At 44.4% G+C, this 25592-nt stretch overlaps 1 protein-coding gene across 4 annotated transcripts in view; it reads right to left on the reverse strand.

The window, feature by feature from the left end:
- Positions 1-705: 705 nt before the first annotated feature.
- UBASH3B (ubiquitin associated and SH3 domain containing B) overlaps positions 706-25592 on the reverse strand; it is a 130061-nt gene continuing 105174 nt past the window's right edge. For all 4 annotated transcript variants that reach the window (XM_029956391.1, XM_029956389.1, XM_029956390.1 and 1 more), the window contains exons 6-14: positions 24348-24556; positions 20748-20880; positions 19340-19460; positions 18589-18711; positions 17370-17462; positions 15358-15502; positions 8014-8120; positions 6548-6657; positions 706-5332 (exon numbers count right to left, since the gene is read on the reverse strand). In XM_029956391.1, the coding sequence (XP_029812251.1) occupies positions 5195-5332; positions 6548-6657; positions 8014-8120; positions 15358-15502; positions 17370-17462; positions 18589-18711; positions 19340-19460; positions 20748-20880; positions 24348-24556 (1179 nt within the window). In that variant the 3' untranslated portion in view covers positions 706-5194. The remainder of the gene's footprint in view (positions 5333-6547; positions 6658-8013; positions 8121-15357; positions 15503-17369; positions 17463-18588; positions 18712-19339; positions 19461-20747; positions 20881-24347; positions 24557-25592) is intronic.

A 25592-nucleotide genomic window follows, 5' to 3' on the forward strand; every position in this document is an offset into this window, starting at 1 on the left:
AGAGAGAGAGAGAGAGAGAATCCCAAGGAGATTCCATGCTGTCAGTGCAGAGCCTGATGTGGGGCTTGAACTCATGAACTGTGAGACCATGACCTGAGTAAATCAAGAGAAAGACACTTAACTGACTGACCCATAGGCTCCCCTCACTTATCCAAATTCTTTTTTTTTTAATGTTTATTTTTAACAGAGAGAGAGACAGAGCATGAGCATTGGAGAGGCAGAGAGAGAGAGGGAGACAAAGAATCCGCAGCAGGCTCCCAGCTCTGAGCTATCAGCACAGAGCCTGATGCGGGGCTTGAACCCACGAACCTAGGCTGAAGTCGGATGCTTAACCGGCTGAGCCACCCAAGTGCCCCTACCCAAATTCTTAATCTGTGGATCATTCCCGGTACACCTACTTCCTCCAAGTGAGCAGGGGTGATGGATGAAGGCTCACCCATGGGCAGTGGGAGCATATGGGAGCCTGTTTTCTCCTGGGTGAATGCCACCTTTCCAGCCTGGGTGCCTCGGAGAGCAGCCTCACCTGAGGGGACCAGAGAGACCCACGGTGCTGCTGGGGCATCCTTCCATTTCCATCAGCAGGAAATGTGCCCCCCCCCCCGACCCCCCTGGGGTCCTCTGAGAGAAGAATCACACTCTTAATGGATATTTATGAAACTGTAATGACCGCAGCAGCATCTAAAAACAGGAAGGAATAGAGACCACTCGGAATTTAATAGGAGACTGCTCTGGACTGACTGAGGACACAGCTCCTCTTTATTAAATCATCTATGAACCACTTCAACGGAGATGCTCGTGGGATGGAATGATCTCATCACAGTGGTGCCAGAGCCGTATCCAGAGGAGGAACACACAGCCAGGAGAGCACAGATGCCACAGGTAGTTTACAAGGAACTTGGTAATACAATTTGGTGTGGTTTTCCTTTTTTATAGTTACAGACCTTTTTCTTCAAATAAATACACCCGAGTCACATAGAAAAACCAAAAAAACCAAACCAAAGCAAAACAAAAAAAACAAAACAGAAAAAGTCACACATGATACAACAGCCTTATAAAGGAGAATGAAACTGATACACCTCCAGAAAGCAGCAGGTTGAGAGTGGCCTGTGCATAACCAGAATGCTTTGGGACGGTGTTCCCATCTTGAGTGACAGAGAAAGAGCCAGCACACATTTCCCATTATACAATAGTTCCTGTACAGAGTCCGAGAATAGAACACTCTGATTTTTGTGTGGGTCGCGGCAGCCGAGTGGTTTTGTGTAATACACTAAGAGCGGGTTGTATGTTAGGTCTGACTACTCCTTGCTATAATTTTAAACTTGCATACACCGAGCACATTGTATGTATTTAAAGATCAAGTTACTTCCTCTGTATTTATTGGCCTGTCTTTCCCTTCCCTTGAATCTTCATCACAGCTAGTTAACTTTCCTAGGAAGATTCATTGCGTTGAAGCGTCAAAGAGAAGTAAATCCAATTTGAATCCTATGTTTAAATGTGAAAAGCTTCTGTCATCACCGAACAAGATATTCCCCCACCTCCACCCCATCACCTTTGTAAAGTGAATATTAACCTAAGTAGATGTTAAATAGCTCTTTTCCCTACCCTGCAAGGCCAGGCGGATCCCTCCTGGCAAGGCAGCCGGAGCAGCTAGCGCCTCTCCGTTCTCAAACATGCAGGCCTACAATTTACATGCAAATAACCCTGTGCCTCATTATCTGAGAAGTTCGCACAGACACAGTACAGTTGTGACTTTGCCTGTGAAAATAAAAGGAGGTTCATCTGTATTCGAACACACGCATTACTTAGAGTAGATTCCAAAGAGCAATTCATCACTGCTTTCAAATTTAACACTGGAGTTGTGGAGTGCCTAGGTTACAAAGGAATGCCTCCCTTTTTGCTACATTGGGATGCTTTCCTACAAAGGCAATGAGATAGGAATTTCTCTTCCCACAGCTCTTCAGTGAGTTCCCAATGACACTGGGTAACTGAAATCTAAGACTTCCTTTAATAGGAACACAGCTAGTTGAGTGGAAAAAAATAACACTGATGGTAACGCTAAGCACAGCTGGATGACAATGTATGTGCCTCCAAATACCACTGACAGGAAAATGACCGCATCAGCTTGAAATGCAAGAAAATTGTCCACAGTGATTTACCAAACTGACATCACTCAGAAGATATTATTTTTTGTTTTTTATATTTATTTTTTGCAAAATCATCTTCTAAATATAAGGTTATCCTAAAATAATTCTTTGGTTAAAGTATACTTCAAATAAAAAGTAGAAACTCCTCCAAGCCTTCCACTACAGGGTGAAAAATACCCCCCTCTTTTAGCCATCAGATGGCCATTTAATCAGCCATTCAGATTCTATGAATCTAAATGTAATGGAAAACACTGTATGCTACCTCCACACTGGGGTAAGGCTCCTAGCTACCGATGCAGGGATAGAGAAGAGGGCCTGGGAAAGTGAGACTCCCAGCTTGTGCATTAAAATGTGCCAATTATTCTAGTCCACAAGGAATAGACGTGGCATGTTAAAATCACCGAAACCTAAGTCCCAGCTATGAATAATCCTGGGGCATTAGCGGATTGATGTGGCAAACTGCTTCAGAGTTTCAGTCCCGGATCAAATCCTTTAGTTAATTTCATCTCTGTTTATTTCAGGTAACTTTCTACATTAAAAAAAAATTCCTCTCTACCAGAAACATGTGGTTCTTATCTTCCATGTTCTTCCTTCTTTCCTTCTCTCTCCTCCCCTCCAGCTTTTGTTCTTAAGAAACCTCAGCCTCAGATCAAAAAGAACCATGCTGAACTTCAGGTTCTGATATCAACCTAGAATTTTTGGATGAAAATGAAATCATGGAATAGACTTGTGCATTCCTTTTATTACACACAGATTCGACATGATTTTCAGAGGATTTCTCAGTGGGGAGTCCGAGTTTAGGTTTTAAAATAGGTATATGTGAAACGAGAATTTAATATGAATTCCAACCATTCAGACCATTTTGATAAACAATCTGGATGATTAAAGCAGAGGAATAAATTCTTTAATTCAGGGTTTTCCACCGAAATTATTCAGAAAATGATTTCAGATCTGTGACTCCTGTGCAAGCAGATGACAGCGCTGAGGCTCTGTCCACACTGTGCTGAGGACAAGGGACTGTTGTTCAGATAAACTGGCCGATCAGGTCATCTAGGACCGAGAGAGTCAAGGCAGGACCTATTCTAAACTTGGTTCTGTGCAGGTACAGACTCCACCCAGAACACGCCGCTACGGTTTTCAAGGAAATCGGATGTAAAGTGTTCAAGCATTATGCCGAGCATTGCAAGTCCATGGAAATTTGTGGAGCCTCCAATAAACATTACAGATCTGATTAAACAGTGGACTCATTTCATTACGGATAAAAGAACGAACGGCAGCGGTGATGTTACATTGGCCATTACCTGATTTTTCTCTTGAAACCTTTTAATGGGAATATTTCCCCCACTGTAAGGTTAAAAGTTTTCTGTGATACAATGGTTATCAGCACAGAGCACTTTTATACCCAGGAGCAGGATCAGTGTTTGTGCAGTGCTAGAAGAAATCAAGATTGTTTCTTAAAATGTAAAATTCATGACATATTTGTCTAAGTGACTGAAGAAACAAAAATAAAAACCAACTGTAATCCTCTCGCTGATTAACATACATAGTCCTTTTACTTCTTTTTAGGAATCCTCAAATTCCAGATTCAAACAGGAGCATAGATCTATTTGTACATACTGGGTTTTACGTATATTAGGGTTTTGAAGCTTATTCAGTGCTACAAAATCTATAGATTTGTTTTACACTAATGTTTTGCACACATATTCTATCTAGTGAACTACACTACACAAACCCCTGTCTGTTGCCAACAGTCAGCTAGTCACACAAATACACATTGATAACTGATGTTTTGGTTTGATTGTCATTTATTTTTCTTCTAAATAGACTCCCTCTGAAATCAGGAAGCAAGGTGCGATGAGAAGCCACAGGATGTGGCTCTCCTATCTTTTCTTAAGTAGCCCTACCTACATATTTTAAGTTATAGAAAAACAAACAAACAAAAATGACAGCACAAACAGCCATCGTGACTGTCATCCTTTAAATTAGTTCCCTGACTTTAATACACAGCCCTGGTGTACTGATACACTGGTGGGTGTTCCGTTAGGATTGACAGGTGCTCTAACTATACAAGGACCTGACCCTTGGAATGGTTTGTAAAGACGGCTGTATTGCACAAGAATGAGCTTCTTGCTGACTCAGATAATGTATTGAACCTACATGCTTTCAAATCATCGACATCCTTAACCAGTTACCACAGTCTAGACTCTACGGGCAAAGACAAGCGAATCGTGGCCATCTGGAAGTGCTGTAACACGGCAAATTCCAGGTCCCTTTCTGTTTTGCAAGTTCATGGCTCCTACCACTGAATACTCCACACATTTTTTTTTTCCTCCTGAGTATCCAAAAGTGCTTTGTCTCCCCATTTCACAGACAGAAGCAAGGGGGAAGGGCTGTAGCAGAAAGCTGTAGCCAGCTGTTCTAGAGAAAATGTGGCGGTACCAGGGTGGATGGGAGTCTTCAAGCAGGCGTCCAGAGCCAGCAGCACTGGTGGGCAGGTCATGGTGACGGTAGACTTTGATGGGGAATCTAAGAATAACTCTCTGTGGGGGCATGTTTTCCAAGAACGGTCAAAGAATTCCTTGGCTTGGCTTTGCCCAACTGGAACACGGAGTTAAAAAGAAAATCCCGTCCCCAAAATGACAGCTCAGTGTCCCTCCAGCTGGATTCTGGACTTACTCCCCTGTCTTGCATCTTTCCTTAGCACAAGCTGACTCTTTCCTCTGGGAGCACTCCGACTCCTTAGCCGTGTGCGGAAGGGAGGAAGAACACATCCTTTGCTGTAGCAGCTGCCTCGGTTTGTGAAGATGATTCTCAAAAGCCTTGTTAGCTAGGTAAGCATCCAGAGAGAATGAATTCTATCCCTGAATCAAGTTTTTTTTCTCATTCACACAGTCTCATCGTGAGAGCTTTAAAGCGTGAAAGGAAATATGCTAAGTTATTCTGAGCTGTCCACTTAGAAGGTGGTGCAGACTTTCCCACTGTTACTAAACACACAAGATCCTTCTCCCAAAGGCTTTCCAGAGCCCTTCTGTCTCACTCACGGGCGTGGCTCATTCCTGGAGCAAGGTCTCTCTCCAGTTGAAGCCCCCAGTGGGTCCGTGGGTAAGGGGAAGGATGGGTGGGTCTGTCAGCTGCCAGATTCCAGTTTCTCCTAGTTCTTCACAGGAACAAAACCCCAGGTACGGGATCTGAGGTTGGAGCAGTAGAGACAGGGAAAACAGAAAACAGAGGTTTAATGCTTTAACTCTGACCTAGACACAAAGATCTTCAGGGGGTCCATGAGAACAAAGAATATTCACAGGCATTAATAGGGGCTCTATAGACCTGCATCACTCCCAAAAGTCAATCAACAAAAAGGAAATGGACAAATTAGAGGGAAGAGTGTTTATACTGCAAGGGTATTGCTCAGAAAGCTTCATTAAATGGTGAGCTCCCCTAGTGTGATTAAGTAATTGTTTATAGATTGCTTCTTAATAGTGTGGGAGGAAAGAAGACAATAACGCAGAAAGCTGAGGTGCTCAGAGTTGATTCCTAATTGCAAATCAAGCTAAAAATGCAGCTCGGACATTTCAGACATAATATTTAGGCAGTGAGAGAGATGACGCTATTTTTAAAAATATTTCACCCAGTGTTGTCCTCTATTTTTTTTTTTTTTTTTGGCCTGAGCACTATAACATTCAGAGCAGGAGCTGTGCCCTTCCTAAATTTGAAACACAGTTTTGTGCGTGTGACCAACGCTGCAGTTAAACACAATGGCAAAAATCTCTGCCCTCAAGTGGCTTATGGAGTCCTGGGGAGACACAGAGGCATAAATAAGCTTTTTTAAACAGAAGAGATTTGCAATCGAGTTTAAACCAGGTTCTCTGGGGGCAGATAAGTCAGCCTGGAGGGAAGTGTGTGGGAGGGCGGCTGACGGGAAGGCAGGAGAAGGAAGAAGCCAGAGGTGCTGGTCAGTCTCATGGGTTTTGTTTCGTGGCCTTGCTCCTGGTTTGCTCAGCAGCCCGATCATTTTAAATCCCTGCTTCCTCTGGCCTACCTGCTAGGCCCTCACATCTAGCTGAGCCGTCAGATGCTCTGTGTCAGTCCACTCTCCCCTCTTCATCCAACCCATTGCCCCCCAAGGGAAATCCAGACAGTCTGCTGCTTATAATTCTTAGCTCCTTCCTGAATGTGCACTCTCAGCAACTAAAACTAGCTCAAACACGTGTTTTTCTCTTCCACAGGCCTCCTAAAGTGCCTTACACAGAGCACCACTCAGTCCATCTTAGTGGAGTGAATCAATACCCGCATATTCCTGGCTCAGAGTAAACACAGGCTTCAAAGAACTTAGCTAAGGGCCAGTCATTGAACTGCGCTGAAACTACTTTGGCACCACAGGCCTCTGAAACCTAAGTGGGAATTACCTTTCGGACCATTTGTACAAAGTCCTTGGAGTTCTGAGGCGACAGACCCTGAAGCTGGCAGGTACAGGCTTCAAGGGAAGATGCATGCGCCACAATCAGGATGTTGTTTCCTGGGGGAGAAAAAAAAAGGCAAGGACTTGGAAGATGTTTCTATAAAGACCTATGTTAACTCTGTAAATACTGGAAGACAGATGTTCCAAGGAGGGACAAACATTCTTAAGAATGAGACAATCTGGGAGCACGTGGGTGGCTTAGTCGGTTGAGTGTCTGACTTTGGCTCAGGTCATGATCTTGTGGTTTGTGGGTTCAAGTCCCAGATCAGGCTCTGTGCTGACAGCTCGGAGCCTGGAACCCACTTCGGATCTTGTCTCCCTCTCTCTCTGCCCCTCCCCTGCTTGTGCTCTCTCTTCTCTCTCTCAAAAATAAATAAATACTGAAAAAATTTTAAAAAGAAAAAAAGAATGAGACAATTTGGCTAAGTGATATTTTGAAATGCTTTGTATTGTTAAGGCAGCTTAACATCATTAAAAAAACCCTTTTAATCTTAAAAAATATAGATGCACAGGTTATAATTATATAAAATATGTACTTAAATTATATAATGTAATTATATAATATAATTACATGTATGACATCTGTATTGTGTAATATATATATACACAAACATACACATATAGTGTATATGTGTATAGTATATATGCTATATACTAAGCTATATGTATCCTATACACTATATATGGACACCAGGGAGGTCCCATATACTGGTCATTCAGCCTCCTCCAGTGGCAACATCTTGCCTAGCTATGGTAACCCAGCATAATCAGGAAATGGATGCTGATGTAATCTACTTGGTTTATTTCAATTCTGCCAGGTTTATCCAACTATCTCCTGTGTTTGTATCCACCACAATCAAGATACAAATTTATTCTATGTCTGTAGGGCTCATAACAATTCTCAGTGTTACCATGGTAGAATTGTGTGAGCACTACATGCTTTCTGGTTGATAGAATACGCTGATGAGTATCTTTACAGTGGGCACATAGGAATAGTTATGGAGTGGTTTAAAAAATTTTTTTAAGTGTTTATTTTTTGAGAGAGAGAGAGAGAGAGAGAGAGAGAGAGAATGTGAGCTGGAGAGGGACACAGAGAGAGACACAGAATCTGAAGCAGACTCCAGGCTCTGAGCTGTCAGCACAGAGCCTGAGGCAGGGCTCGAACTCACAAACTGTGAGATCGTGATCTGAGCTGAAATCAGAAGCTTAACCGACTGAGCCACCCAGGCACCCCGAATCTCAAGCAGGGTCTGAGCTGTCAGCACAGAGCCCAACGAGCAGGGCCCGAACTCACAAAACTATGAGATCATGACCTGAGCCAAAATCAAGAGTTGGACGCTTAACCAACTGAGCCACCTAGGTGCCTGAAATGATCGTGTATTTAAATATGGAGTCCAAAATAATACCACCTACCTTTGCTTTTACATTCACTTATTATTTCTTTTGTTACTTGGAAACTTCTACTAATATAAGTGTCATAGGATTCTGAAACCACTAATTTGCCGACTGGAATGTGAGGTCTGTAATAGAAAAATGAACAAAGGCAATGAAAACATTTTGATCCCAAGGCAAAGCAATTGATATTATTCTAAACTTTTATTTCAAGACCTTTCCAGGGTTCCCATATTTCTGTTTATCCATTTCCCTAGAAGGGATGGAGGTATAGGGAAGAGTATTTTTACTATGTGGAAGTGGGGTACAAACGTACACAATGTGTGGAAATAAAGGCTGTGCGTGCATGGGGTCAGAATGACCAGCTGAAAAAGGAAACATTTTTCATTTGCACACAGCACTTGCAGGATAACTCATAAGCAGTTTGACTGATCTTAGTGACCATCAGTGGTAGGTCACACGCTAACAGGAAGCAAAGCAGAGGTTAGATTCCTCCCTCCCTCCCTTCTCTTTCTATATTTATTCATTTATTTTTAAACATGTTAACTATTCTTTTTTTTTTTCCAAGTTTTATTTATTTTTTGAGAGAGACAGAGAATGAGCAGGGGAGGGGCAGAGAGAGGAGAGAGGGAGAGGATCCCAAGCAGGTTCCTTATTGTTAGTGCAGAGCTTGATGCGGGGCTCGAACTCACCAACCGTGAGATCATGACCAGAGCTGAAACCAAGAGTTGGACACGTAACTGACTGAGCCTCCTAGGTGCCCCTTCTCTTTCTCTATTTAGATCACCAAACATTTTCTAAGCATTTCTTCTGTAGCCTTACACACAATACGCTGTAAGGATAGGTTTTATTTATTTTTAAATTGTTTCCAGCTTTATTGGGACATAATTGACGCTTTACCTCATGAAAGTTTAAGGTGTAAAAGTGTTGACCTGATACACTGACGTATTACAAGATGATTTCCACCGTAGGGTTAGCTAACACCTCCATCACTCACCTACTCACTGTTTCCTTTTTGTGGTGAGAACATTTATGATCGACTGTCTTGGCAACTTTCAATTATATGATTAACAACTGTAGTCACCATACTGTGCCTTAGATGCCCAGAACTTCTCAACCAGAAGTTTGTACACCCTGACCAACATCTCCCGATCCCCACCCCGGCTCCAGTCCCTGGAAATCACCTCTCTACTGTCTGTTTCTCAGTTTGGGTTTTTAGATTCCACAAACGAGTGATATCATGTGCAGACCTCTCTTTGAGATCCTGTATTCATTTACTTTGAGTATATACCCAGAAGTGGGATTGCTGGATCCTATGGTTGTTCTATTTTTAAACTTTTAAGGAATCTCCATGTTGTTTTCCAGAGTGGCTGCACCAATCTACACTCTCACCAACACTCAATAGCTCATTTTGATGACACTCATTCTGACAGGTGTGAGGTGGTATCTGATTGTGGTTTAAAATTTTTTTTAATGTTTTTTTAATTTATTTTTGAGAGAGAGAGAGAGAGACAGCACGAGTAGGGGAGGGTCAGAGAGAGAGGGAGGTACAGAATCTGAAGCAAGCTCCAGGCTCTGAGAGGTCAGCACAGAGCCCGAAGCGGGACTCGAATCCACAAACCTGAGATCATGACCTGAGCCGAAGCTGGACGCTCAACTGACTGAGCCACCCAGGTGTCCCTCATTGTGGTTTTAAATTGCATTTCCCTAATGACTATTGATATTGACCATCTTTTCATGTACTTGTTAGTCATTTGTATGTCATTTTTGGAAAAATATCGATGAAGTTCTTCTGCCCATGTTTTAATCAGGCATTTTTTGTAGGTTGCTTTTCATTAAAAAAAATTTTTTAATGTTTATTTTTGAGAGAGAAAGAAAGCACAAGTGGGGAAAGGGCAGAGAGAGAGGGAGACATAGAATCCAAAGCAGGCTCCAGGCTCTTTGCCTGATATGGGGCTTGAACTCATGAACCATGAGATCATGACTTGAGCTGAAGTCAGATGCTTAACCAAGTGAGCCACCCAGGTGCCCCTGATTTTCTTTTATTCTTTTGCTTTGCAGAACCTTTTTCGTTTGATGTAGTCTCATAAATTTTGGCTGTTGTCACTTGTGCTATCCAAAAAACTGTTGCCAAGATCAATGTCAAGGAGCTTTTTCTCTGTTTTCTTCTGGGGGTTTTATGGGTTCATTTCTTAAGTTTTAAGTCTTTAATCCATTTTGAATGAATTTTTGTGACTGGTGTATCCGCATGTTGCTATACAATTTTCCCAATACCATTCCTCGCTGAGTATTCTTGTCTCCTTTATCAAATGTTAGTTGAATGTGTATTGGAGGGTTTATTTCTGGACTATCAACTGTGTTCCATTGGTCTGTGTCTATTTTTATGCCAGGTTTTGGCTACGATAGCTTTGTAGCATAGTTTGAAATCAGGAGGTGTGAGGCTTCCAGCTTTGTGGTCTTATAATCTTTTGTGGTTCCATACAAATTTTAGAATTGTTTTTTTCTATTTCTGTGGAAAACACCACTGGGATTTTGATAGGGATTGCATTTAATCTATAGATGGCTTTGGGTAGAATGGACATTTTGATATTATTAATTCTTCTGATCCATGAATATGGGATATCTTTCTGTTTGTGTCCTCAATTTCTTTCATCAGTCTTGCAGATTTCAGGATATAGATCTTTCACCTCTTTTGTTGAATTTATTCCTAAGTATTTTATTGTTTTTGATGCTATTGGGAATGGGATTGTTTATTTCTCCTTTAGGTGTGTTGTTGTTAGTGCATAGAACACAAATGACTTCTGTATGTTGATTTTGTATCCTGCAACGTTATTGAGTTTGTTGATTAGTTCTGTCTTTAGGACTTTCTGTATATAAAATCATATGATCTGCAAACAAAGACATTTTTACTTCTTTCTTTCCAATTTGGATGCCTTTATTCCTTTTTATTACCTGATTACTCTGGATAGGCTATTCAGTACTTTGTTGAGTATGAATAGCAAGAGTTGGCCTTGTTCCTGATATTAGAGGAAAAGCTTTCAGTCTTTCGCCATTGAATTTGATGCTGGCTGTGGGCTGGTCATACGTGGCCTTTATTATGTGGACATATATTCCTTCTACACCAAATTGGTTGAGCATTTTTACTATGAAGGGATGGTGTATCTTGTTAAATGATTTTTCTTCATGAGGTGAACATATGATTTTTATCTTTCATTCTATGTAGCATATCATATACTGATTTTTTGTATGTTGGGCCATCCTGGCATTCAAGGGATAAATCCCATTTGATCACAGTGTATGATCCTTTTAATTTGATTTGTTAATATTTTGGTAAGAATATTTACACCTATATTTATTAGGAATATTGGTCTGTAACTCTCTTTTCTTACAATGTCCTTATCTGGCTTTGGTGTCAGGGTAATGCTGGCCTTGTAAAATGAGTTGGGGAGTTGAAAAGGATAGGTTTTTAAAAGCAGATTTTGGGTCCATTGGGTCTGTGCGCTTATAAAATCTTCATTAGTTTTTTCTTTCTTATTTTGAACACAGACCATCAACCTGGAACTGGGAAAAGCTCAGGGAACACAGAGATGAAGAACCCAGCTTCCGTGCTTGAGGAGCTCTCAGTGTGTGAGTGGGGTGCACAGACTGTTGATGTAAATGACAATTATGACACATTGTGCTAAGGCATATGAGGAACTGATCAACAAAGGGCCCTTGTATCTTGGTGATCCTGCATGTTTTCAATCGAAGCCACTTCGGCCTGCTCCCCTCTCCATTTACTACTTAGAGTTGCTAGTCTAGGAGATGTGTATCTTGTTTTTGAGTACAACGGTGTCATATTTTCTTATTTTGTGTTTCATTGTTGGTGAAATGGTCATGGATGGTCAATGGAGGTGGTAGTGAGTTATCAATGTGAATTTGAGTGGCCTCATGATCAGAATACATCACTGCTACAACTACTACAAAGGTTTACTAAAAATATTCCCATGTGTCAGGCTCTGTGCAAAGTGCCCTACTTGCATTCTTTGACCATAGCCCTCCCGGCAACCCTTTGGCAAATCCTGTTCACAGTTGCCAGAACTGAGGCTCAGAGAGGCTAGAGATGACTTGCCTATACTTAACACCATTAGCAATTCTTAGGGTCTGGATTTGGACCTGGGGCTGATACCACTACTGGTAAACTTATCCTCCATTTTGGGTGGCTTCTGAAAGTGCTCTCCCCACCCCACCGCAAGGTCCCGCAAAGGTTGCCCTTCTGTGCACTTGGGTTTACTGTCCAGAGAGGAAGGGTGGCACTCCATATGAAGGAAACCTGCCCTCATCAAAATCACATTCCCTCAGCAGGCACACTTCTCCTAGGAAACTGTGTCTCACAATACCCTGGGGATAGGGGAGATGTGAGTCACCACTTTTAGGGATGTACCTCATTGTTCTGGAGCAAGCTCTTTCTTCCATCACCACCTCTCATCCAGTTCCATTACCACTTACGTCACCTGGTCACCCAGGAGCCCCAGACAGTGACAAAGGGCCACTTTGTATGGTCTAGGGAGTCCTTTCCATGGTAACCACTTCGCAATGTAGGAGATTTGTCTAAATAAAGAGCAGGTAGATGCTGGGACCCAGTTTCTCTTGGCCAATTCCTGCCTTTGTCTGTTCTTGCCTTGAGGTTGAACCTATGACAGGCTTCCATGTTTGAACTAGTTCTGACGGGTGTAGGACAGAGTCCACGCTTCCTCATCCCTGACGACAAGCATGTGCCATGCTTCCAGCCACAACTGCAGGGCTCAGGGACGCTACTCAGAGTCAGGTAGGCCTCCAACCACCAACTAGACCTGGAGCCCAAGGAACTGGGAGCGTCCCTGGAATAGTATTCTTCCCCGTACACACTCTGTTCTTGGCTATAGTGTGGGCTTCTGCCTTGAGCCCCACACAGAAGAATGACTCATTGTCCAACACTCCAGACTCCTATCCCATCCGCATGCCATTCCCGTACCACACCTAGTCAGAGCCCTGTTCTGAAGCCCTATCCAACTGGTGTCGATTTTATTTTTTCTTGGTCCTCCTGGCCCAGCTCCCTAAGACAGGGGCTGCTTTCTACACTCAGCCCCCAGGTTCAGTCTTGGTGCCTATGGCTGATGCTTCGGTATCCGTTACCAGGCTGGTTTTCCTTAATCTGCTGCTGTTCTGCCACCTCCTTGTTCCAAAGGGCTGGGGCTCTTTCAGTGGCGCCTGCTTGACTGACGACACGCTATCCGCCCTCGCCTTTCTGCCCACCACGTTGATTCAGTCATTTAGGCATCACTATGTGCTTTTAAAAGGCCTGCTCGCCTGGCATAATTAATTTCAGAGGGAATTTAGGGGTCACGCCTCTCACGTGCTTTATTGCAGACTTTCACAACTGACTTACAGAGTTATGGGCTTCATCTTTGCCTCCCCCTCCTATGCAAAACTGGAATTCTGATTTTTCTGTAGGGGAAAAGAAACTCTAGACTAAAGACTATGTCCTGGCCCCCAAGTTTGCATGGCTTGTACTACCAACGATGTGTGAGGCTCTGTGTGATTCTGGAGAACTCTGCAAATCAGCTTGGGAGGAACTGCAGGATGCATTGAAGGGAAACCCCAGACACAGAGCTGCCCCAGGACGGTGCAGAAGGTGCTTCCCGGGGAGTGAGGAAAGTCATTTCACCAATGTTGGCAAATAACTCACCCTCTTTCCCGCTCAGAGGGATGAGGGCTGTTGACACGGGGACAACAATTTATTGCTATTTCCCCCAAAGGACAGAAAAAACAGTTGCCATAGGGTAGAGAGGACAAAATGTGACATACAGTTGACCTTGAGCAACACGCGTCCACTCATACGTGGATTTTCTTTATAAGTACAGTGCAGTACTGTCCACTTAGTTTCCATGATTTTTTTTAAACACTTTCTTTGGCCTTCCTCACTTTATTATAAGAATACAGTACAGAATACACAGAACATACAAGATATGTGTTAACTGTGTTATCAGTAAGGCTTCTGGTCAACAGTACAATATGAGTAGTTAAGTTCTGGGGAAATCAAAATTATACAAAATATAATGACTGTTGGGGGTTAGCCCCCCATCCCCCTGCTCAAGGGTTACTTGCCTAGTAGTAGCGGATCTGAGGGATTTAATTGTATTTGTGAGGAGCCCTAATTCCTTTAAGCAAGTAGCACTTATTAATTTAGGGGGTTACCTGAAGTTTTTATCTACAAAAGAGGAAAATGAATATGGAAAAAAGATATTTTCTCCTATCTTGGCCAGAAGCTCACATTGCTTCATTTGTGGTTGGGGTAGGTATTTGCAATGAAATGTCAAGGAGGACATTTCTGCTTTTGTTGGTTACTTGCTTCAAATTTTGCCTTACAAGATGTGAACTTAATTCCCTACCATAATGGTTGTGAATGTCCCTTCTCAGGGACATTTTCAAAATGCCTGAGTGAAGTTTTGATAGTTAAGTGTGAACCAATAGTAATATAGTTACATTAATTGTTTACATGTAGGTTATTCATTTGTGATCACTCTACAAACACTGTTTTCTTCCATTAGATCAGAAGGTCTGCGCTGGGAGTAAAAAGAAAAGAACTAGGAGTGGAGAAGACAGTAAAGCAGACTATACAGTGCTTGACATGCAGAAAACGATCAATAGCGTTGAGTTGTTGTGTCATTGTTAGGTGTGGCCACTGAAACCTAGGACTTTAGGCAAGCTGCTCAGACTCTTAGAGTGGCTTGCCTCCACTCTGGGGTTCCAGCAATAACCACTGAAGATAAAGAGAATTAAAAATGCTTTGAAAAATGAGAGTCCAAGGCAAGACCTTGTCATATCCCTTTTCACCCCCAACAAGCTTCCGGAACCATAAAACCACTAGCGGATGCATGATCCTGGAATGCAAAGTGGTTTTATTATTCTCTGGAAGAGATATAATAAAGTCAGGAGAGCCCAAAGTGTGGGGCTTTCTTAAATATAAGGGAACAACATACATATCAATCATATATATATATCATATATGCAGCGTGTGTGTGTGTGTATGTGTGTGTGTGTATGTTCATCTATATGTTATATAGATTCCTAATTATAAGAGAACATATATATATGAACACATATTATATATATGCATGTATGTATGTATGTTTTTTATATATATGTGTGTGTGTTATACATATGATCCTAAATATAAGGGGATGCTGGCTTTCTCCAGTTGTGATTTTTCAAAATCACAACTTAACTTCCACCAGTACGGACAACTGCCCATGGGCTAAGTCTGGTCCTTTTCTCCGTAGTTAGCCTGGTCTGGTGTAGAAAGGCACATCCGTGTCGACTCTCAGAAAGAGCGCAGAGGGTTACCTGTAGGTTGTATCAACACTCAGGCTGGCTGCAGCTAACTCCGATGGAGGCATCCATGCAGGTAATGTGTTCCCAGCAACCCATTTTGTCCACTCAAATAAGCCAGGCTCTACACGAATCTTCAAGTGATTTTCCTGTTGTAAACCTTAGAGGTAAAATAAAATGAAGATGAAGGAAATACACCACTATGTTCTCAGTGGAAAAGTAGAGGCCAAATTGTTATAACCATGTGGGTAAAGCTATTCTCTTTTTTTTTTTTCTTCCCCCATTGCTCTCTAGAGTTATAAGAAGGTGGAAAACGTGGGTTTGGACAAGGATTTTTAATTTCCATGTGTGACAAACATTATGAGTATTCTGGCTGCACCAACAGGACATATGCTGGCTTTAAGTGGTCTCTGACTTCAGGAAAGGAACACAAGTCCTTACCCATATAATGTATACACTTCCATGACTACCAGCATTCCTTTTGCTAAGGTAAGTCCCAAGATTGCCTTACTAAGAAACTTAAGGAGTGCCTGAGTCATTCATTGGCTGAGCATCCGACTCTTGATTTTGGCTCCCGTCGTGATTCCAGGGTTGTGGGATCGAGCCCTGTGATGAGTCTGCTTAAGATTCTTTCCTTCTCTCTCCCTCTGCCTCTCTCAAAAACAAACAAACAAAAACCTCAGAAATTCTCTTAGGATCCACTACTCTACAAGCGCTTACACTGTATTTGAATTACTCATGTAAATTACTCATTTTCTCTACCAGAAAATCCAATGTTGAATATTTGCAAGTGCCAGTGCACAAGCCCTGTGTTTTTTCGAAGTGTAATTACCCTCAGAGTGGGACTCGTCCCTTTTTTAACTTTCTTTATATTGCCTTTTGCCCAGTTTTTCTGTGTAAATTTAGTACCTACAGTATTTTAATACACAAATGCATTCTGGTTTCAGGAATAGAAGACTTAAAGATAGTGTAAATTCTTCATTGGCTTGGCCATTTCTGGCTCCTTCGTTGGCTGGGTATAAGTGAATAGTTCCACACTGTTTCTACTACTTTTCTTTCCAGTGAAATAAGAATGGAGATCCCTGTAACTCAAGCTTCCTCAGAGGGTCGGGTGAAAGTTCCATCTTTATAGCAATGGTGCTTTGAAAGTCAACCAATTAACTAAAGAAACAAGGATGATTAAGATTTGTAGATATGCAAGAGCACCGTTGCTACTATAAACGAGAAGCAAACAGAGCAGAGTGGGAGGAAATGATTTCACGGTTTCACTGCAAAAAAGGGACCACACTCTGTAGGCTCCAAATCACTGCCAGACAATGATATTTTACAAGCCTACCATTCATCCAGGAGGGCTTTACATTTTCTTTTTTTTTTCATTTTTTAAAATGTGTTTTTTAAATTTATTTTTGAGAGAGAGAGAGAGAGAGACAGCATGAGCAGGGGAGGGTCAGAGAGAAGAGGAGTCACAGGATCTGAAGACAGGCTCCAGGCTCTGAGCTAGCTGTTCAAACCCACGAACCGTGAGATCATGACCTGAGCCGAAGTCGGATGCTTAACTGACTGAGCCACCCAGGCACCCCAGGGCTTTACATTTTCAAGAGAAAAATTGTTTATATACCTCCTTTCATCTTACTTATGCCACCAGAGTATGATTTGGGGACTATTTGCAAAGACCTCTTCCATAGGAATCCTGGCTAAAAATACCAAAAAAAATTTTTAAGTTCTTATTTAGTTTTTGAGAGAGAAAAAGCACAAATGAGGGAGGGGCACAGAGAGAGAGGGGGAGGCACAGAATTTGAAGCAGGCTCCAGGCTCTGAGCTATCAGCACAGGGCTCAAACCTACAAACTATGAGATCACGACCTGAGCCGAAGTCAGATGCTTAACCAACGGAGCCACCCAGGCGCCCCTAAAAATTCCAAATTTGAAGCTTTCAATTGGCTAATGTCTCATGAGTCTAGGATAATTTGGGTGGAGGGCTGCCTAGAGGCAGAAGGATAGATTCAGTTGACCTTTCTCAAGTCTAACCTTTCAAGATGTTGTACGCGGTCTGAACACAGCGTAGAGAGGGGGAGCAGTAGACGTGGTCGATGATGGTGTTGCTCTCCAATAAGGCTTCACCTGCAAAGGAAGGCAAACGGTTTGTGGGATTCACTCAGCCTCAGCTGGACCTAGTATGGGAGGGGGTTGCAGGCAGACCCCAGTGGAAGACCCCTCCCCTGACCACTCCCCCACCTCGTCTTTTTCTTTCCTTCTCTCTGGTGCTAACTAGCAGTAAATTGTCCATCTAGGAGAGACCCAGAAACCTGAGAATGCTCTGGTTCTGCATCTTCCATAGAAGCAAGATGGTTTATATTGTGACAATTAGATTTTGTTTTACTTTTATCCTGTGCTGACCAAGATCTCAGCTAGAGAACAGAAGTAAATCCCAACATCTGATATTTCAACACTTTCCCCATGGAAGGCACTTCTTTTCTCTACCAGATAAAGTCTAAACACCTTAATATGGGGGGCAAGGTCTTCCGTAAACTTGTCTTTATCCATGGTTCCAACCTTATCTCATATGTGGCTCACAACCATGGTCAAGAAAAAGAGAGCTTTCTCTGAAGTACTTTTGATATTATTTCTCACCTCTATGACTTGGTTTTTCTCCCCTCTCAAGTCCTGTGCTTTCTCTACCCAGCTGAATTCCCTTCCCCTTGTCTCTGTGTGTGTGTTTTAATGCTCCCATATTACTCTATACACAGTTCTGTTCTTGAGGATACTGTACTGTATGATACTTATCGACTTAAAATTTGTTTCCCTGAGGGTGGGGACTCTCCTTGATCCCAACACCTAGCAAAGGACCTTGCACAAAGTAAGTGATCAGTGAGTATGTGAAATGATTGAACAGGACCAGGCTGCTGTCTCTGCCTGGCAGCTGTGGGACAGACCTGCAAAGAACTGACCATCTTCAAGGATCAGTTGGCCTCTCTACTCCAGCCACTGGAAGATTCTCCTCCCCTGAGCAGTAGAAGCCGACTTTGCCCCATCACTGGGCCACGTAGCCCTCAAGGGATCACACCCAGTTGACTTTGGTAAACCAGCCTCATACCTAGGGTTATGTACTAAAGCCCTTTTGAACTGGAGAAATATGGTACTTGTAGGAAAGTCACTGAAAGCCCTGGGACGTGTCCTGGCATCCCACTGGAGCCAGTTTTTGAAGAAGCAGCCAGGAGAGGCTGTGCAATCGCTACACAGCACTTACCCACCAGTCTTGCTTGCATACATCCAAACACAGTGATTGGAGCATCTTTCTCATAATCCCGGAACCCACCGCTCCGCTGAGGTAAGCTATGAGGCATGTTCAAGTTGGTGCGTATGTAGCGGCCTGGAAAAACAGTCAGACAAAGGATGACTTTTCTGTTTTCTTTAGGACTGCTGATCCTGACAGCCCTCCACTTCCAGACCTTTCTGGCCAAAGACACTGAATTGAACTGTCTAGACAATATTGAGGTGGACACTTTTCCTTTGGTGGAGTTTTAGATTCCACCCCTCCGTTCTGACAGGAATGGCAAGAGGTAAGTTTTTATGTGAAAGTAACGACCATACACTCTAAAGCCAGAAGTCTGTGCTACGGCAAGCCTCTCTCTCTCTCTCTGATGTGCCTGCCACTCAAAGGAAACAGGAACCAAATAAGCCAGGGTGATCTAATAAGGGAGGGAATTCTGGCCCCAGAATCAGGACACATGCCTCTGCCTCTGCCAAATGACCATGGGCAAGACATTCACTTCTTTGGTCCCTGGCGTCCCAGTTTATAGAATGGGGACAAGAATATTCACTTACCTCTTCGCTAACACTTAAGACCATCAGGAAGGACTTACACTGTAACGCATTATGGGCATTTCCTGCAGCGTGGGAACCATGAAGGACATCCATCCAGGCAAATGTAGCTTGATGGTGCCCCCTAGAGGCCATAAAAGGTATGCCAAGGCTAAGCTGGCCAACTAACCACTCACCTTTGGCATCAAAGCACTGGGACAGCCAGTACTTCCCGAACACAACATCCATCCTCTCACCATGCCGACACACAAAGAGGCATCTCTTCTGAGGGCCAGGCTGGTTAGTGACCCTCAGAGGCTGCAGAGCAAGAAAAGCTATTAGTCGGGGAAGCATAGAAGGAAATGAACACATCCTAGAGCCAAGTGCCAGATGGGTAGAGTTGAGCTCTAGAACAAGTTCTGCCCGTATATGACTTGCCCCGTCATGGTCTTGGATTTACGCTGGCCTGTCTGTAACAAGGGGGGCAGTGAGACTCCTCCTACAGACCTCACAAGTTATTTTGGGTCTCAAACAAGATGGATGGCATGTGTTCTGCAAGAGCAAACAGGGTGGTGAAAATTGTCTCTGGCCGATATGAAAATGTGAAGACCACTTGAGTTACGGCTGAGAGGTACAGCTTGCCAGCACGTAGAGCTACTCATCTAGTCCTCCTCTACAGGGATACCTCATCAACTTCCGAGAGTGAGCACGTCTATCACAACAATGTCCGCCTCACCTCTAACATACAGTGGGTAGACCATGTGTCGGATGGTCTCCTGCGGCAGTGAAGTTCTTCTCCGGCTAACCTAATCCTACTTTTGGCTCTGTTGTCTGACTACATGCGTGTTGGTGCTCCTGGAAATGGTCCAGGGAGGTCAGCTGCTCCCTCTGAGGGGTGAAATAGGCCAGTCTAGCCAAAGGCATGGCCAAATGACTTTGGGTTCTGTCCGTGCTGGGTGGATCCTTACAGATGTTTCTATATTCCTTCCTTCTGATGGTCAGCTGTTCTTAGTTTGCTTAGTGTGGCCAGCACTTTACATTTGCTGCCAGTTAGTTGCCCTGACAGGATTAATAGGTAGGATAATGGCATGATCTTTTCTATTTCTTCTTTTACTTGCCCCTAATTCAAGCCCTGGGCTCCAGCCAATGTGATCTAGTCTCTTGATCCTCAACTTGCTTTGTCTCTGTTGTTCAAACCGATTCCCACCCCCACATTTTCCATTCTGCAATGTTTCTGGCATATGTTGAGCATTCAGACATATATACATGTCTCAGGCACTGTGCTAAGAGCCTTATGATTTTTTTTTAATCTCGCAATGGCTAGTGCAATAGATATAACTATTATGACTTTACATATAACATGTCCTCCTCAATGTAGAATCTCCTCCTCTATCAGCCTAGACCTGGATGCTGGTACGTATGGTTAGGACCACCCATCTGACTCTCCCTAACCTTAAATTCTGTGTTATCTTTTATAAATTTGTGCATTTTCTCCCCCAAGAGATCTGGGACCGTTTGGGGGCACCAATAGCAAGCCCTCAACCTTAGCAAAGACGTGTCCTTGCTGAGTAGAGTTGAGGGCGTGACCCCAGTGGTCAGCCTTACCTGTGTGGGCTGGCAGATGATAGTCAGGGGAGCAGTCTCCCCCAGGCTCTGGTCCTCATACTGCCGCCTCTCCAACACCCCATCACCAAACGAGAGAGCGTGAGAAGACGCCGTGTTTAAGATCGAGTATGAACTGCAGGGGAAGATGAGGAAGCTGTTAACTGTTTTGGCCAGAAGTCATTAGCCCTACACCCCTGGGCTCAACAGGAGTGTGGGAATTAGCAGGAAACACACCCTGGGCCATGGTTGGGAACGCTGAGGAGGGGACGCCCCCTTTCTAGAGAGGAACATCTTGTTTTATACTTAAGTCTTCCAGTTACTAAATTCGGGGTAGACGGATTTCTGTGCTTGGAACAGATGTGTTCATCTCCCTGGGTAGGGACGGGCCCTGATTTCATGCCAATCAGGATACCACAGCCATGGTTGGCACCAAAGGCACGTTAAAGAATAATGAGTTTTCAATTCTGTACCATTGTTTCCAGAGATTTCTCTGGCACCAAAGAATAAAACAATTCCTATTGCCTTTAATCTTTTCCATGGTGATTTCCATCCGAACTGACAAATTAGAGGGAGGGTTTTTACTGTCTCTACCACTCTGCCTGTGGTTCCTAATTATCAAGGAAACCTCATGGCCATTGTCCTCTCTTCCACCTTTCCTGGCGCTCCACCCCCCTCCGCATCTCCGTAACACCTCCAACAAGATGATGAAACACAGAATTATTTCGGAGGAGGCCATTCTCGCCAGATGTATGGAGCTGTGAGCCAAGAGCTCTCATTTCTGGGTGTTACACTGTAGCGACAGTAATCCCTCCCGGACAGGGAGGCAGCAAATTAGGCCATGTCTGAGTTATTTTGATGAGTAAGTCCTCCGAAAGGCTTTATCTAAAAAACATTGCAATTTAAATATGGCTGCAAGGCAAATCCACTGAACACCTCCTCCTGTGTCACTGAGCATTTAAATTTTAGATTTCTTGCTTCTTTACAACTAGGGTAGCCATACGTTTCAATGTGCTCAGCTCTAGTCCTGCTTTGTACCTGATGAGCCACTCTGTTCTGGAATATTTCATTTTCCTCACAGAATTATTCGCATTCCATTTTGGAAAAGCACTTTTTATAGTCAGCGATATAATAAAGCTAGGTTGTTGTTGTTAGGAAAAGATTTTTTAATGCTATGATTTTAGTAATTTTAGGACCCCTTCCACTCTCTTTTTTGGCTGTCAATAGACTCACCCTACTTACACACAAAAGCATCGGAAACCTTGTACCCTGCAAAAGTGACATTTCAGCCCTAGGACATCTCAGAATCGCCAGGAGAGCTTTAAAAAAAATATAGGTCTGGGCCCGACTTGTCACGGATCGTGACTCAGCAGATCTGGGGTGGGACCTGGGAAGCGGCCATCCAACAAGCTGCATCAGCAAGTGGGATGTGCAGCCTAAGAACCCAACTGGAAAAATTAAGCAGCTGTAGACGAAGAAAATCTAGTGCCATTCAATCTGAGAGACACGCTGTTCTCCTTTGCAAACATCACCGTCAAAGAAAATTCGGTTTCGCTGTCTGACTCATCAAAGCTTCAGGGCCTGAAGTGTCTGGATAGACGGAATCGGCTTGACATCCTGCTTGTACGCGTCCCTTAATTTCTTTTCTTTATTACACCTGTGAAGACACTGGCAGAATCCCTCCTCTCCCTTTTCCCCCTTCAGCTTGGTTGGCAAGGAGAATGCCAACCTCCTTGTCTTCTTAACTGTCACTGTAATCAAAGGACCGGACTCGCTCCGAGACAGTCTGGTGCTGTCAGTTCCAGTAAGAAAATAGTCAGACACTTTGTGCTGCGAGATCGTGTAGGGAGGAAGTTGAGCCTGATACCCAGGCCATCTTCTCAACCCCACCAGACACAGCAGTCCTGGGAGTAAGCCCGGAAGGACTGGCCAGCCCCCTCCCACACGGCAAAGAACACAGCGGGGCTTCACCCGCTGACAAGTAGCTAGAGACTCTCAGAACCAGGCAAGATGCCCTAAGAAGGGTGGTGGGAAAAGATTTCCTCAGGGGGCACCCAGGTAGCTCAGTCAGTTGAGTGTCTGACTTCTGCTCGGGTCATGATCTCATGGTTCGTGGGTTCGAACGCCACATCGGGCTCTGTGCTGACAGCTCCGAGCCTGCTTTGGATTCTGTGTCCCTCTCTTTCTGCCTCTCCCCTGCTCACACACACACACACACACACACACACACTCTCTCTCTCTCTCTCTCTCTCTCTCTCTCTCTCTCTCTCTCTCTCTCTCTCTCTCCTTAAAAAATAAACATTAAAAAGACTTTTTAAAAATGGTCTCAGAGCTGTGGATCATCAGACGATCTTAGTGCTCAGTGTATTCACAGATATCATGCTTCACTTGTTTTTCTCGGGATAAAACGGTGACTTTGGAAACACAGCTTAGATGTACTTCGATGTTGCTTTCCGAAAAAGCAAATGGGGAACAAGAAGCAGCTTTGACCTTCCAACTGTGCCCCCAACAAGTTGGATGTTCATGGGCAGTGTTTGGGTGGGGGATGGACTGGAAGGCAGAGAAAGGAATTGCTGGGTTGGGGGGGGGTTGTTATGGAAGAAGATGTTCTTTCCCTGCTTTGGGGTAGGGGTTTGTCTGCTTGCTGCTCACTGGGGGAGAGAATCTAACCTTTTCCTTTCTCCCTCCAGGCAAAGCACTCCCTAAATTGCCCTTCTCTTCTCTTTCACAGTGGTAATAATGCTGTTAGGCGCCCCGTGCAGCTGGCGCTCGGAGCTCCCGGCTCTCAGCCACGTTGGCACACGGCAAGAACAAGAGGGAGGAAAAACAAACCAGCACGCACACCCTGGCAGGGTGCCCAAGCGCGCTAGGGAAGGGCTGGCTTTGAGCTTCTCCGATTAAGAAAGAGAAGGTGCCTCCTATCCTTGTTTTATCTGTCGAGGCAACACTGGCCATACAGCCCGGGCCCCACTGACTGTGCCAACCGGTTAGGTCTGGGGGCAAACCCGTCGTGAGGAATGGGTGGGAAGTTACCACTCTAGAGGAGACCTGGGGGGCATCACTGTCTTTTGACAGTTCTGGCAGTTGTCCATTTCCTTAGTCTCTCTTATCTAGGGACTCCTGTGCCATGTCAGAGGACTGGCTCAAGGGCACCTAGCAAGTCAGGGGCAGTTACATCTCCTGATCCTTGCAAAGCCTTCCATTACTGGTCTGGCTGGCTTCTTGGGAGCCTGCCCAGCTGCTCTGGGGAGTCAGAACACACTTGAGCAATGACCCAACATGAGAGTAGACAGGAACCCTAATGCCATGAAGTATGGGCCCTGAGATGATGCACACTTCGGCCAGAGAGAGGGAGCCCCTCCAAGCTGCCTCAGTTTAGCTTATCAGGAGCTCCGATGGTTCTATCAACTGGGGCAAGCAGAGTGGACCCATCCCCCCTTTTCCCATGTCCCAGGTCAGCCCTTTCCTGAATGTCCTGAATCAGCAGCTCTCTTCCCACCATGAACTCCTGGGTGTCCGGGACCGAGCCCGTTTGCCCAGCACCTGCTCGAAGCCGGGGGCAGTCTTTCTAAAGCAGCAGGTGAGGGACGCGGCTCTGCTTACCCGTGGAATATCCAGGTGCTGCACTCGTCAGCCTTGGTAATGTAATTCTCGGGCAGGAGTCCAGAGCAGCCGGTGGTTAAGGATGTGCCGTAGATCCAGCCCTCGCTGGCGCTGCTCTGCTCCATGGGAGACATAAAGATGAAGTCCCCAGGGACCAGCTCCAGCTCGTCGTCATTCTGAGGGGTGTAGGGGTAGATCACCTGTAGCGTCTGGAAAATGAAGAGAGAGAGGAGTAAAGGCCAACATCCGACCCAGTCGGAGTGCCCCTGGGGCACACCCGTGCGTTCTGCTACCACAGCGCATACATCTGGATGCTGACATTACAGGCACCCCGCGGGTCTGCAGGCTCGGAGTAGATTTGGACTCAGATCAGAAAGTGTGTCTTTTTAAAAAATTTTTATCCCAGGGTATTGTGGATGTGAGCCTGGTACAACTGGATGCTTCCTGACTTCCCTTCAGGCATGTCTTTCTGCCTGTCAGGATTCAGATATGGGTCTCAGAATCTTATCTGAAAGCCTGTAGGTGCTCTATTAAGCTGCTGTACCAATGGGGCTGGACCTAATCTCCCCTTCTCCATCTGCTGCGGTAGGCACCCTAATAGACACTTGAAACCCCACTCATGGAAAGCCAGTCTTCCATATGGGGGTTACAGATGGTCTGGGTGGAGACACTCTCCCATAGGAGGGCTTTGGGACTGAAGCATGTCCCTTTACAGGTCGCTCCGGGGTTTAAACAAGACAGTCTCTGCCTAGCTTTCTTAAAACCTACATTAAAAAAACTTTGTAATGTTTGTTTATTTTTGAGAGAGGAAGGGGGAGGGGCAGAGAGAGAGGGAGACACAGAATCTGAAGCAGGCTCCAGGCTCCCAGCAGTCAGCACAGAGCCTGACTCGGGGCTTGAACTCATAAACTGTGAGATCATGCCCTGAGCCCAAGTCAGATGCTTAAGCAACTGAGCCATCCAGGCACCCCTAACCTATGTTTTTAACAAAGACCTTGAAAAATAGTATTTTTGATTGCCATCGGTGAATGCAGTATGTCTGTGTCACCAGCTGTCACCGGCAACCAGATGGAGGCCACGTGATTCTTCTCTGGGCTCATAATGAGCCTTCAGAGCCAACCGTAGGCCATACTGCTTGGTGGACTTACTTGATGTTTTGCGTCCTCTCCCGGTGTACATAAACAGCATTGACCTGAAGATACTTTGGAAAAACATGTTCCTGATTTCTCATTAATAGCAAGCACC

Source organism: Suricata suricatta, chromosome 11 (assembly GCF_006229205.1).
Source record: "Suricata suricatta isolate VVHF042 chromosome 11, meerkat_22Aug2017_6uvM2_HiC, whole genome shotgun sequence".
NCBI lineage: Eukaryota > Metazoa > Chordata > Mammalia > Carnivora > Herpestidae > Suricata > Suricata suricatta.